This window comes from Terrapene carolina, unplaced genomic scaffold (genome assembly GCF_002925995.2).
Source record: "Terrapene carolina triunguis isolate 2854851 unplaced genomic scaffold, T_m_triunguis-2.0 Scaffold229, whole genome shotgun sequence".
Taxonomy (NCBI): Eukaryota; Metazoa; Chordata; order Testudines; family Emydidae; genus Terrapene; species Terrapene triunguis.
Window position 1 is genome coordinate 3023114 of NW_020664580.1, and position 15280 is coordinate 3038393.

Genomic DNA, 15280 nt, shown 5'->3' on the forward strand with positions numbered 1-15280 from the left:
ATTAAAAGTCTATAATTAATGTTTCCAGTGCATGAAACTGAGAACTCTTATAGTGATTACTTAATATGGCATAGATAGTTAAATATTTACTTATAATATTACATCCAAAAATGACCATTAAGCTTTAAAATAAAGTAATCAAATGTTAGGAAATTCCAGTAGTTAATATTACTAGAAATCAATGAGTCAGAAATGAGGAAATTCTAGAGTTATGGTTTATACTGCAATGTTAACTTATCCAGGTTGCACCTGTGAAATATGGTTAAATGTAACCCCAAATGTATTTGTGGTGGTTTATCTATTCAACAAAATATACAAGATGTGCAACATGGCTGAATTAACATTGCAGTATAAACTGTAAAACTGGAATTTCCAAACTTTTCTCTTCTTGATTTATCATTCTCAGCATTGAGGCACTGCTAGTTTTTGCATTTAATATATACAACATTTGAAAAGGTAGGTGATTTAGGACCTGTTCCAATACCCGTGGAAAGTCAAAAGCTCCCTGTAATTTAATGGGAATTGGATCAGGCAGGCCCCTTTGTTACTAGGTGCAGTGATCAGAATGTCTTCTAGTTTTCACTGGAGCTTCCCTTTAACATGCACATTGTCGGATGCAACCGTGTACAGTATTTTCTCTTGATAATTTCCCATTTATCATGATCTAAACCCCACTCTGTACTACAGAAAGTTATCCTTGCTTAATGTCTCATGGCAAATTCTTCGGTTACACCAGTGGAGTTACTCTGAATTTTCAGAAGTGAAACAGAGCAGAATTTCGCTCCCAGATTTTAATTCTTTGCCTTTATGTAGGAAATTTTCTGCCCTGCAAGCTGAATTCCACTGAGTAACACTGAGTTCTTGTTTTGTTGTTGTTATCCCTTTTTGACCCAAGCACTTAGCCAGACATTCAGAATCTAGTAAGTTATTCCAGTTAAGGGAAGAAATTGATCATAGGTATTTCTTTGATGCAGTTTTGCTTATTTACAAAAAACGTACGAAGTCCCGTGTCGCTGAACACAGAAGGAATAAAATAGCAGGAAACAGCTTCTTTTGTTCATAGCACCAAGAACACTCTTTTCATCCTGCACCTCTTACCCCAAAACCTCTCCTCAGGTTTCTTTCAGGGTCATAAATAAGGCTGCAATTCAGTCTCAGGTATTTTTAGTAAAAGTCACAGACAGATCAAGGGAAATAAACAAAAATTCACTGCCCATGGCCTGTCCATGACTTATACTATAAATACCTCTGACTAAATCTTGGAGCAGCTGCTGCTGTGTGGAGCCGCTGCTGTGGGGGGCGCACCCATCAATCCCAGAGAGGTTGTAACTTGACCCATAACAAGATTTCCCCAGCTCGTAACATCATTTTGCTGGGGGAGGGGAGTTAAAAGACACTCCTGTTTCGTAGGATAAATGGAAGTTTAATGACTGCACTTTGTTGAGCTTGTGATATGGGACACATTGAAAGCCCTGGGGCTGTGTGTTGCGCTGATATTGAATGGCTAGCAAAGAATGTTGCTCTTCGAGTGCTTTCTTATGTCAATTCCATTCTAGGTTTGTGCACGCACACGTGCATAGTCATCGGAGATTTTTGCCTTAGCAGGATCCGTAGGGTTGGCTGTGGCGCTCCCTTGAGTGCCGCGCTAATACGTAGGTATATTATGTGCCATCAGCCCTACGCCCTCTCAGTTTGTTCTTACCGCCCATGGTGGTTGGTCAGAGCACCTTGTCTTGCATAGCAAGAGCGTAAGCGGTTCTTAACAGCCCATTGTTATTCCCTCTCTATATAGTTTGTAGGTACTTAGCATTTAAAATAAGTGTTAGGTGTTAGTTTAGCGGTTAGAGTCCCGTCTGGGACTTCACCCTGGAGCAGGGCATGCCCCGTTCCCCGGGCTTTAAGCTGTATTCGTCATGCAACAGGCTGATGCCTATCACTGACTCCAACAGCAGCTGTTTGAAGTGCTTGGGGGAATCCCATATAAAGGATAAGTGCAGGATTTGCAAAAATTTTCATCCCAGAACCCAAAAGCTGAGGGACATCTGTTTGAGAGCCCTCCTGATGGAGGTCGCGCTGAACCAGGTGTCGGAGCCCTCCTGACCAGATTCTGCTCCTAGCACCTCGGCATTGGTGCAGAGTGCCCCGCTGGCACCAGGATCCTCCCACCACTGTTCCCCCCTCACTGGTGCCCAAGAAGCAACTGAAGAAAAAGGGCTCCCCGGCACTGTCCAAGGAGGGGAAGGGGGCTCTGGGCAAAGGACCTAGTTCAGGCCACATGCCTGCCCCGGAGCTACAGGGGAGTACCGCTATGCTCTGATCCCCTAGCCCAGCAAAGGATCCGACTCCTGGGAGCAGTAGGGGATCCCAGTTTCTATGGGGATCTTGTCGCCTGGGACGGCCCAAGCTGCCAAAGACCTGGTGGGCCTACCGGTACTGCAAACGTTGCACCAGGCACCGGAAGTGGCTACGGTCCTGCCGCCCAAGGGCAAGCCAGTCATGGGACCTCCCCAAAGGGCAAGGGAGAACCATCAGTCCCTGGATGGCAGGCATTCATCCTCATGGCCCAGGACCTTGGTCACCGACTAGAAGGCCCAGGTCTCCAGCGCCGTGTTCTCCTTCCACGAGGCACGGATCGCCGGAATTGAAGCACCGGTCCCTGCGTTCCCCGCACTGGATAGCTTGCTGCCTAAGATCACCTTGGTGCAGATCTCTATCACCCAGGCGGTCTCCTAGGTGCCGGTCCCCGCCAGTTCAGGACTGCTTGCCATCGTGGCACTGATCTCCTCTGCCTCGGTACCCCTCAAGGGACAGGCGACAATCCCCGCCCTCTAGACACCGGTCTCCGACAAGACTTAGTCGGCACACACGGGCCTCCACAGCCCCACTCTGGTCACCGGAAGGAGACTAATCCGAGTCAGAGCTGGGGTTCAGCCCATCGTCGGCCCACAAGACTAGCACGATGCTGGCAGCATGGCAGCAGGGACAGTGGCCTGCTCAATGGCCATGTTGGAACCCTTGGGTGGTACTGGTGATGCTGGTTCCATACTCCCACCGCTCCTCTGTGGCCGCTTCGGACAAACTGCTGGCACCGGGCTCGAAACACGGTGCAGAATCCACCGCGGAGACAAATCAATAGGCACCAACACCCAAGGAGCTGTCTCCAGAAAGGGAAGGGGAACCCGCCCCTCCCCCAGTGATGCACTCATCATCTTCGTGGCTGAACAAAGCGGTGGCTGGGCCCTCCCGGACTGGCAGTCCCCCCAACAACTTTAAGGAGCACCAGGCTCTCCTTAAAAGGGTGGCAACCAACTTAAACCTCGAAATCGAGGAGTTGGAGGAACAATCTTGTTCAACGTCATATTGTCCTCCACCCCGCCCCGCATCACACTACCTGTCCACCCTGGCGTCCTAAAGATTGCTAAAACGCTGTGGCAGACCCCATCTTCGATTCCACCCATGTCCAAAAGGGCGGAAAAAATTTATTTCATCCCTGCAAAGGGGTTTGAATATCTCTATACGCACCCACCAGCAGGGTCGCTGGTCATGTCCGCAGTTAACAAGAGGGATAGGCAGGGCCAGATGAGCAGCACGCCAAAAAATAAAGAAGCCAAATGACTAGACCTCTTTGGCAGAAAATTTATTCAACGGCCAGCCTATAATTCCAGGTACCGAACCACCAAGCCCTGTTGGGCAGGTACAATTTTAATTTACTGGATTCCCTTATCAAGTTCAGGGAGGCCCTTTCACAGGACCTGGCCCTCGAGCTTGCCACGATCCTGGAGGAGGGAAAAGCGGTGGCAAAGGGCACCCTCCAGATGGCCTGGAATGCTACAGACTCGGCCGCCAGTGTGGTTGCCTTGGCGGTGGCCATCAGGCGCAGCTGTTGGCTACAATCTTTGGGGTTATCCCAAGAGATGCAGGCCACAATCCAGGAACTCCCTTTTGAGGGTGCGGGGTTCTTCTCTGAGCTCACTGACGCAAAGCTGCATGGCTTTAAAGACTCCCATGCCATCCTGCGATCGCTGGGCCTCCACACTCTGCAGCAGGCCAGAAAGCAATTCCGGCCTCCACCTTTGCCTCCTCCGCCTCGGTCCTGGGGAGTTCTGGCAGGGTACCTACAGGAGAAAGGACAAAGACAAAGCATTTAAGCACTGTGTCCCTTCATCCTCTCGCTCGCCAGCTCAACCTGGCTCTTTGAAACACCACGGGGGCCAGAGACAGGTGTTTTGAAGCTGCGACCGAGGACAGCACTCCAGTCAGGTACCTGGATCCACCCTCGTGTTCTTCCCTCTACCGCCTGCGCCTCTTCCAGTCGACATGGTCATGAGTGACATCAGACCGTTGAGTGCTCCACACAATATCCTTGGGCTACACCCTACAGTTCTCGACTGCCCCTCCCTTTCACCCCCCTTCCCCGTCCCTCTTCAGGGACCCTTCTCAGGAGCAACTCCTCACTCAGGATGTGGAAAACTTCCAAAGGCTGGGAGTGGTGGAGGAGATCCCTTTGGATATGAAGAGAAAAGGATTCTACTTCCGATATTTCCTAATCCCGAAAGCAAAAGGGGGCCTAAGACCCATCCTGGACCTGCATCGCCTCAACAAGCATCTCAAGAAGTTGAAGTTTCACATGGTCTCCCTGTCCTCCAGGATCCCCTTCCTGGTATGCCGCCCTCAACTTGAAAGATACATATTTCCATTTTCACAGGACACAGATGGTTCCTCTGTTTTGTGTTGGGCCAGCGCCATTTCCAATTCACAGCGCTGCCCTTTGGTCTCTTGTCAGCCCTGGGAGTGTTTACAATGTGCATGGCGACAGTGGCCACTTACCTGAGGCGTTGGGGCATTCAAATTTTCCCGTACCTCAACGACTGGTTGATCAAGGGCCAGTCTCGGTATCAGGTGCAGCAACACCACGTCCTGGTTTGCTTCACATGTCGCGATCTAGGTCTATTGATAAACAAGAAAAAATCAACATTGGTTCCGGTGCAGCACATAGAGTTCATAGGAGCGGTCCTTGACTCTACTCGGGCCAGGGCCTTCCTCTCCAAAGCCCGATTCCACGCGTTGTCAGACCTAATCTCGCATATGCAAGCCCACCCTCTCACTACTGCTTACACGTGCTTGAGACTGTTGGGCCACATGGCGGCCTGCGCTTACACACACAGTGCCATCTCAGGCCCCTACAGGCATGGCTGGCGTCGGTCTATGTCCCCAACAGATACAACATAGACCAGGTAATCAAGGGTCCGGACCACATACTGTCGTCATTCACTTGGTGGTTGGACCCCACATCAGTGTTGGAGGGAGTCCCCTTTGCGGCCCTGGCCCCATCAGTTACCCTGGTCTCTGATGCTTTGGATCTGGGGTGGGAAGCTCATCTGGGCGACCTCGGCATGCATGGTCATTGGTCGAGTCGCGATCGCTCCTTATACATAAATATCAGGGAGCTCAGAATGGTACGCTTGGCCTGTCAAGCTTTCCTGCCTCATATAAAAGGCAGGGTGGTTCAAGTCCTGATGGACAATACCGCCGCCATGTTCTATATCAGCAAGCAAGGCAGAGCCCGATCCTCAGCCCTTTGCCAAGAAGCCCTCAGGCTCTGGAACTTCTGTGTTCAGCACTCCATTCATCTCGTGGCCACACACCTCCCCAGGGCCAGAAACACTTTGGCAGATCGCCTAAGCAGGACCTTCTCATCTCGCCACGAGTGGTCGCTCCGTTCGGAGCTAGTCAGCATCATTTTCCAAAGGTGGGGGACTCGTTCCTGCTTCTGTGGTCGTGGGCTCAGATGTACGCCTTCCCTCCAGTGCCGTTAATCCATGGAGTCCTCGTGAAGATCAAGCAGGACAGAGCAAAAGTAATCCTCATACCACCGGCTTGGCCGCGACAGCACTGGTTCAGCACGCTGCTGGACCTCTCGGTGGCTGCCCTGTTACAGCTACCGCTCCGGCCGGACCTATTGTCTCAGAACCATGGCAGACTGTTGCATCTGAACCTGACGGCACTGCATCTGACAGCCTGGTTGCTGCATGGTTGAATGCGGATGAGCGGCTGTGCTCGGATGATATCCAACAGGTCCTGCTGGGCAGCAGAAAGCCCTCAACCAGAGCAACCTACCAAATGGAAATGGAATATATGCTGGACTTGGGATAAAGGCATTCGACCCAAGAGGGCCTCACTGCAGTTAATCGTGGATTACCTCCTCCATCTTAAGCTCCAGGGTCTGTCTCTTTCATCTGTATCCGCTACCGCTATGAGCAGGCCAAGGTGCCTCCTCCGGCGATTGTAACCGCCCACTCAACCAGGGCACAAGCCTCTTCAGCACCTTACCTAGCCCAAGTGCTGATCCAGGATATCTGCAAGGCTGCCATCTGGTTGTCCGTCCACACATTTACATCGCGTTATGAACTTACCCAGCAGGCCCGAGACGATGCTGGCTTTGGTAGAGCAGTATTGCAAGCTGTACGACCGTGAACTCCGAGCCAACCTCCAGGGATATTGTTTGTGAGTCACCTAGAATGGAATCGACATGAGCAAGCACTCGAAGAAGAAAAAACAGTTACCTACCTTTCGTAACTGGTGTTCTTCGAGATGTGTTGCTCATGTCCATTCCATTACCCGCCCTCCTGCCCCTCTGTTGGAGTTGTCGGCAAGAAGGAACTGAGAGGGCGTAGGGCCAGCAGCGCCTAAAGTACTGATGCATTAGCGCGGCACTCAAGGGGGTGCCACAGCTGACCCTATGGATACCATTAAATCAAAAATCTCTGATGACTGTGCACATGGATGTGCACGCACCTAGAATGGAATGAACATGAGCAACACATCTCAAAGAAAACAGTTACGAAAGGTAGGTAACTATTTTTTCAGTTGCACCTACCTTGTTCTTTTTTCAGAAGTATATAGTTAGAGACCACACATCTGCAATACTTCATTAAATAGTCTAATACATTTTACATTATGCTTTTAAGAAAACATGATAAACCAGTCAAGTCTTTACATGCAATATTTTTAGAATTCTTCATACCTAATTCAATGTCCAATATTGATTATTATACCAAATGAAACCTGTGTCAGCTGATCAGATTGGTTGACCATGACACATTTAAAAAAAGTTTTTAAATGATCAAACTTCAGCCAGTTAGAAACTCATGTATTTATAGAACTACAGTGTTTAAAAACAAAAAATATCTGAAGGCTCTTAGATTTCCTTTGTAACACTGTGTTGAATAGTATCTTTAAGAGCATAAGCACGGCCATACTGGGTCAGACCAAAGGTCCATCTAGCCCAGTATCCTGTCTTCCAACAGTGGCCAATGCCAGGTGCCCCAGAGGGAATGAACAGAACAGGTAATCATCAAGTGATCCATCCCCTGTCGCTCATTCCCAGCTTCTGGCAAACGGAGGCCAGGGACACCATCCCTGCCCATCCTGGCTAATAGCCATTGATGGACCTGTCCTCCGTGAATTTATCTAGTTCTTTTTTGAACCCTATTATAGTCTTGGCCTTCAAAACATCCTCTGGCAAAGAGTTCCACAGGCTGACTGTGTTGTGTGTGAAGAAATACTTCCTTTTGTTTGTTTTAAACCTGCTGCCTATTAATTTCATTTGGTTTCCCCTAGTTCTTGTGTTATGAGACGGAGTAAATAGCACTTCCTTATTTACTTTCTCCACACCATGATTTTATACACCTCTCTCATATTCTCCCCCCCCTCTCCTTAGTCGTCTCTTTTCCAAGCTGAAAAGTCCCAGGCTTATTAATCTGTCCTCATATAGAAGCCATTCCATACCCGTAATCATTTTTGTTGCCCTTTTCTGAAACTTTTCCAAGTCCAGTATATCTTTTTTGAGGTGGGGCGACCACATCTGCACGCGGTATTTAAGATGGGGTCGTACCATGGATTTATATAGAGGCAATACGATATTTTCTGTCTTATTATCTATCCCTTTCTTAATGATTCCCAACACTCTGTTCGCTTTTTTGTCTGCCACTGCATGCTGAGTGGATGTTTTCAGAGAACTATCCACAATGACTCCAAGATCTCTTTCTTGAGTGGTAACAGATAATTTAGACCCCATCTAAATTATTATTTGTTTTCCAATGTGTGTTACTTTGCATTTATCAACATTGAATTTCATCTGCCATTTTGTTGCCCAGACATTCAGTTTTGAGAGATCCTTTCGTAGCTCTTCGCAGTCTGCCTGGGACTTAACTATTTTGAGTAGTTTTGTATCATCTACAAATTTTGCAACCTCACTGTTTATCCCTTTTTCCAGATCATTTATGAATATGTTGAATAGGACTGGTCCCAGTACAGACCCCTCGGGGACACCACTATTTACCTGTCTCCGTTCTGAAAACTAACCATTTATTCCTACCCTTTATTTCCTATCTTTTAACCAGTTACCAGGCCATGAGAGGACCTTCCCTCTCGTCCCATGACTGCTTACTTTGTTTAAGAGTTTTTGGTGAGGGACCTTGTCAAATGCTTTCTGAAAATCTAAGTACACTATATAGAGTCATAGACTTTAAGGTCAGAAGGAACCATCATGATCGTCTAGTCTGACCTCTTGCACAACACAGGCCACAGAATCTCACCCACCCACTCCTGTAATAAACCCCTAACCTATGTCTGAGCTATTGAAGTCCTCAAATCATGGTTTAAAGACTTCAAGGTGCAGAGAATCCTCCAGCAAGTGGCCCATGCCCCACGCTGCAGAGGAAGGCAAAACCACCCCCAGGGCCTCTGCCAATCTGCCCTGGAGGAAAATTCCTTCCTGACCCCAGATACGGCGATCAGCTAAACCCTGAGCATGTGGGCAAGACTCATGAGCGAGACACTCAGGAAAGAATTCTCTGTAGTAACTCAGATCCCACCCCATCTAACATCCCATCACAGGCCATTGAGCGTATTTACCGCTAATAATAAAAGATCAATTAATTGCCAAAATTGGGCTATCCCATCATACCATCCCCTCCATAAACTTATCAAGCTTAGTCTTGAAGCCAGATATGTCTTTTGCCTCCACTGCTCCCCTTGGAAGGCTGTTCCAGAACTTCACTCCTCTGATGGTTAGAAACCTTCGTCTAATTTCAAGTCTAAACTTCCTGATGGCCAGTTTATATCCATTTGTTCTTGTGTCCACATTAGTACTGAGCTTAAATAATTCCTCTCCCTCCCTGGCATGTATCCCTCTAATATATTTATAGAGAGCAATCATATCTCCCCTCAGCCTTCTTTAGGTTAGGCTAAACAAGCCAAGCTCTTTGTCTCCTTTCATAGGACAGGTTTTCCATTTCTCAGATCATCCTAGTAGCCCTTCTCTGTACCTGTTCCAGTTTGAATTCGTCCTTCTTAAAAATGGGAGACCAGAACTGCACACAGTATTCCAGATGAGGTCTCACCAGTGCCTTCTATAATGGTACTAACACCTCCTTATCTCTACTGGAAATACCTCGCCTGATGCATCCCAAGACCGCATTCGCTTTTTTCATAGCCATATCACATTGGTATCTCATAGTCATCCTGTGATCAACCAATACTCCGAGGTCCTTCTCCTCTGTTACTTCCAACTGATGCGTTCCCAGCTTATAAGAAAAGTTCTTGTTATTAATCCCTAAATGCATGACCTTGCACTTTTCACTATTAAATTTCATCCTATTACTATTACTCCAGTTTACAAGGTCATCCAGATCTTCCTGTATGATATCCCGGTCCTTCTCTGTATTGACAATACCTCCCAGCTTTGTGTCATCCGCAAACTTTATTAGCACACTCCCACTTTTTGTGCTAAGGTCAGTAATAAAAAGATTAAATAAGATTGGTCTCAAAACCGATCCCTGAGGAACTCCACTAGTAACCTCCCTCCAGCCTGACAGTTCACCTTTCAGTATGACTCGTTGTAGTCTCCCCTTTAACCAGTTCCTTATCCACCTTTCAATTTTCATATTGATCCCCATCTTTTCCAATTTAACTAATAATTCCCCATGTGGAACCAAATCAAATGCCTTACTGAAATCGAGGTAAATTAGATCCACTGTGTTTCCTTTGTCTAAAAAATCTGTTACCTTCTCAAAGAAGATCAGGTTGGTTTGGCACAATTTACCTTTTGTAAAACCATGTTGTATTTTGTCCCAATTACCATTGATCTCAATGTCCTTTTTCCAAGACCTGTCAAACTAGCAGGCCTATAGTTACCCAGATCACTTTTTTTCCTTTCTTAAAAATAGGAACTATGTTAGCAATTCTCCAGTCATACGGTACAACCCATGAGTTTACAGATTCATTAAAAATTCTTGCTAATGGGCTTGCAATTTCATGTGCCAGTTCCTTTAATATTCTTGAATGAAGATTATCTGGGCCCCCCGATTTAGTCCCATTAAGCTGTTCAAGTTTGGCTTCTACCTCGGATGTGGTAATATCTACCTCCATATCCTCATTCCCATTTGTCATCCTGCCATTATCCCCAAGCTCCTCATTAAAGACTGAGGCAAAGTATTTGTTTAGATATTGCGCCATGCCTAGATTATCCTTAACCTCCACTCCATCCTCAGTGTTTAGTGGTCCCACTTCTTCTTTCTTTGTTTTCTTCTTATTTATATGGCTATAGAACCTTTTACTATTGGTTTTAATTCCCTTTGCAAGGTCCAACTCTACATGGCTTTTGGCCTTTCTCACTTGATCCCTACATGTTCTGACCTCAATAAGGTAGCTTTCCTTGCTGATCCCTCCCATCTTCCACTCCTTGTAGGCTTTCTGCTTTTTCTTAATCACCTCTCTGAGATGCTTGCTCATCCAGCTTGGTCTACAACTCCTGCCTATGAATTTTTTCCCCTTTCTTGGGATGCAGGCCTCTGATAGTTTCTGCAACTTTGACTTGAAGTAATCCCAGGCCTCCTGCGCCTTCAGATCCACAAGTTCTTCAGTCCAATCCACTTCCCTAACTAATTTCCTTAATTTTTTAAAGTTAGCCCTTTTGAAATCAGAAACCCTAGTCACAGATCTATTTTTGTTTATCCTTCCATTTAGTTTGAACTGAATTAGCTCATGATCACTCGAACCAAGGTTGTCCCCTACAACCATTTCTTCTATAAGGTCTTCACTACTCACCAAAACCAAATCTAAAATGGCATCCCGTCTTCTTTGGTTCAGCAACTACTTGGTGAAGGAATCCATCAACTATCGCATCCAGGAAAATCTGAGCCCTATTATTATTACTAGCACTTGTCCTCCAGTTTATATCTGGGAAGTTAAAGTCTCCCATGATCACACAATTCCCGTTAGTATTTACTTCATTAAAAACATTAAAGAGGTCTCTATCCATATCCAAATCAGATCCCGGTGGTCTATAGCACACCCCAAGCACTATCCCAGGGGAGGCTCTAGTAGCTTTCTTCCCCAATGTGATTTTTGCCCAGACAGACTCTGTCTTATCCATTCCATCACTTCTTATTTCTTTACAGTTTACCTCATCATTGATATACAATGCTACTCCACCACCTTTGCCTTTATTTCTGTCTCTCCTAAACAGCACATACCCTTCAATACCTGTACTCCAGTCATGACTACTATTCCACCATGTTTCTGTTATCCCTATAATAGTTCACTTCCTGCACCAGTAACTCTAGTTCCTCCATTTTGTTACCTAGGCTCCTCGCATTGGTGTACAAACATCTTAATTTTTGCTCTTTGGCTTCGCTCACATTCGTTACCCAATTAGGCACTGACATTCTACCACCAGTATCACCTATTAGACCGGTATCTACACTACCCTTCCTCCTTATGTCCATTCTCCTACCCACGGCTGTATCCTTTCTTACTTCGTTTTCTTCCCTCTCAATGTTAAAATCCGGCGTGGAGATTACCTGGACATCCCCCAGCCATCTCCCCCAAATTCCTAGTTTAAAGCTCTCTTAATCAGTTGTGCCAGCCTCCATCCTAGAAGTCTGTTTCCCTCCCTACTCAGGTGAAGTCCATCCCGAAAGAACAGTCCTCTGTCCATGAATGCCTCCCAGTGGCCATACATCCCAAAGCCCTCCTTATAGCACCACTGCCTGAGCCATCTGTTGATCATCATAATCTTGTCACACCTTTGTTGCCCTTCTCTAGGAACAGGCAGAATCCCACTGAAGATCACCTGAGCCTCGATTTCCTTAAGCGTCTTCCCCAGCCTGGCATAGTCTCCCTTGATACGTTCCAGCGAGAATCTAGCTGTATCATTGGTTCCCACGTGAAGGACAATCAGTGGATTCTTTCCCGCTCCCATTACGATCCTCTTCAGCCTCAGGTCCACATCCCGTATCTTAGCACCCGGCCGACAGCACACCCTTCTGTTCTCTGGATCATCTCTGGTTACAGGCCTGTCTATTCTTCTCAGTAAGGAGTCCCCAATCATGTAGACCTGCCTTTTCCTGGTGATGGTGCGATTCTCTGGTCTATCCCCTGTTCCTTCTGGCTGCAAGTCCTCTCGATTCCTATTCTCCCTTGCAATCCTCTGCCACCCATCCTGTATCCTCCTGGGTCTCATATTTGGTGTTATCTCCATAGACTCTTCCCCTCTTCCTATAGAACTAGCTGCTCTTCTCTTCTTCCTTGCCCTCCCACCTTCAGTGACCACCTGCTGTGCCCCTTCATATCCACTGTATCCCGCTTGTCCACATGCTTGTTGACCCCCTCAAAGAATTAAAAATGGAGCTTTGTGTTTTAGAAAGTGTCCAGGGGACAACAACAATACTAATATGTGGTAAAGAGGAGTATCTTTTGCTGGGGGAAAGGGGGGACCATCTACACAGCTTTATAAGCCTGGAAAAAGAGATCTAATTATGTGAGGAGATCTAATTATGGTTTCCACAAATACTTGAGTCAGTCCTTTAAGGACCTGTGTATGGATCTGTTCACACTATATAACCAGGGCAAAACCCATTGATGTGAACTGAAGATGAAATACTGCAAGAGAAGCTTGGGATAGATATCAAAAACATCAGCAAAAAATATTTGACGGTAACTGCAGATTTAGTATAGGTAATTGGTTATAAAACTATCCAGTGCCTGCTGTACTGATTAGTGACACTTCACCTTTTGCCTATTGTGAGGCATTTTCCACCATCCATTAAGGGTCTGTAGTTTTTCTTTCAAACTCATGTAACATATTTTTGTTTCTGATGTCTTTGTTAAACAGGATGCTGCTCCCACAGAATCTTTATTGAACTGGCAGGACTATGAAGGACGAACCCCCCTTCATTTTGCAGTTGCTGATGGGAATGTGGCAGTGGTTGATGTCCTGACCTCTTATGAAGGCTGCAATGTGACATCTTATGACAACCTCTTTCGAACTCCTCTTCACTGGGCAGCTTTACTGGGTGAATTGAATAACACTAAATGCAAAACTTACTTAGGGCAGTTGTCTGTTTTTTATCCTGTCTCCTATTACTATTAAATTCCTGCCTGGCACCATGCTAACTAATCTTTGTAGAATAATTGTGATCGGCTATCAAACTAATTGGGAAGCAAATTCCAGAGACTGAGGTCCTCCATTGAAAATGTTCTATACCAGCAGACCATGCATTCAAATCTAAGAGCAGTTACTGAGAGCATATTAGCTATTCTCAATTTAAATGGGATGCATAGGTGGAGAGGCAGTTTCTCAGGCCTCAGACCAACCAGGACTTTAAAGATCAATATCAACAATTTGAATTACATCCTAGTGCTTAGGGGGAGCCATTGCACTGTTTGGATCACTTGTGTTTTATGCTTCCTGTAGCTAACACAACTGAGCAAGTGGGCCACCTCGTTCCGCACCAGCTGTTCCTTCAGCTTCCAGGGTAATCTCTCACTGAGTCCATTAGAATAATCCATCTGGAGGTACCTAGAGACTCAGCCCAGAGGAACAGAAACAAACAGCTGCAGCAGGTACAGCTACACCACGAGGGGTCAGTAGGAGGAAGATGAGGCCCAAATGGGGTTATCTTTCTCACTTATCATAATCAGATCCAGAACTGTTTTTAAGGGAGAGCCCCCACTACCACCACCTTTGGAGGCTCTCGGAGCTTTGTGGCTTGGGGAATAAAGAAACTCCTAGGATGATCCACTCAGCAGGAGCAAAGACAAGCAGCTGGAGTAGGGACTTTCAGACACTGATGATGTCATCAGTAACTAGTTTTTAGAGTTTTTACTCTGGACATTGTTTTCCTTCACCATTAGCTGCTTGCTCCAACTCCTTCCCACCCCCTCCCTCACAGTCTCTTTACTTCAGCCTCAATTCACTTTCTTTCCATGCTCCTCCTCTTTCCCTCTCTTTTCTTAGCCCCCTCCCTTCAGTGTCCCCTCTCCCTCTTTCTCTTTAGCTAATCCCATCCCAGCAAAACCCCACTCTGGAGAAGGAAAAAAAAAAAAAAAAAAGTGGAACTAACATGATGTTTGCAAACCATCATGTTTTTCACTCTGCATGTATGTTATATTCCTTCCCTCAACCCTTTTTTTTGTTTTGTCTGCTATATTATAAGCTTTTCAGGGCAGAGACCATTTCTTATTCTGTGTTTGTACAGTTCCTAACACACTGCGGCCCAGATCTCTACTGGTCTCCTTAAGCACAGTATCAATGAGAGATAATTACACAGATAACTGTGACAAAACCACATCAGAGAGAGTTGTTTATAACCATCATGTGAAATAAATGACCATGACCTTTCTGGCAACCAAAGCAAGGAGTAATAAGGGATCCAGAAGATTCCCCTAAATGGGGAAACTCAGTGACAAAGGATGTGCACGCCCCTGCAATCCTAAACTCTAGTATTGTGGAAGAAAGATATTCCATTGGCTAGGGGTACTAGCCTGGTACTTGGCAAATCTGGGTTCAGTTCCCTCCTCCACTCCCAGCTTCCTGTAAGACCTTGGACAAATCACTTAGTTTCTCTGTGCTTAAGTTATCCATCTGTGAAGTGGGGCTAATAATGCTTTCCTATTTCATGGACAGGTGATATTAAAGTTTGTAAATTAGTCAGACTATAGTAATGGGAGTCAGATAATTACCTTAGCTAAATCTAGATCCTGCCCCCAGTCATCCAGAGATTTGTCTGGATTGAGCTTCAGTTCACCTTCTTCTAAATTTCTATCTTAATCGGGAATTTGCAAAGACATCACAGCTCCCAGGTTAGATAAGAACATAAGAATGGCCATACTGGGTCAGACCGATGATCCATCTAGCCCAGTATCCTGTCATCCAACAGTGTCCAATGCCAGGTGCTTCAGAGGGAATGAACAAAACAGACAATCATCAAGTGAT

At 46.1% G+C, this 15280-nt stretch overlaps 1 protein-coding gene across 2 annotated transcripts in view; it reads left to right on the top strand.

Annotated features, from left to right (window-relative positions):
- The window catches only part of INVS (inversin), a 203367-nt gene that overhangs the window by 111091 nt on the left and 76996 nt on the right, over positions 1–15280 (top strand). For both annotated transcript variants that reach the window (XM_024193599.3, XM_024193600.3), the window contains exon 6: positions 13178–13358. In XM_024193599.3, the coding sequence (XP_024049367.2) occupies positions 13178–13358 (181 nt within the window). The remainder of the gene's footprint in view (positions 1–13177; positions 13359–15280) is intronic.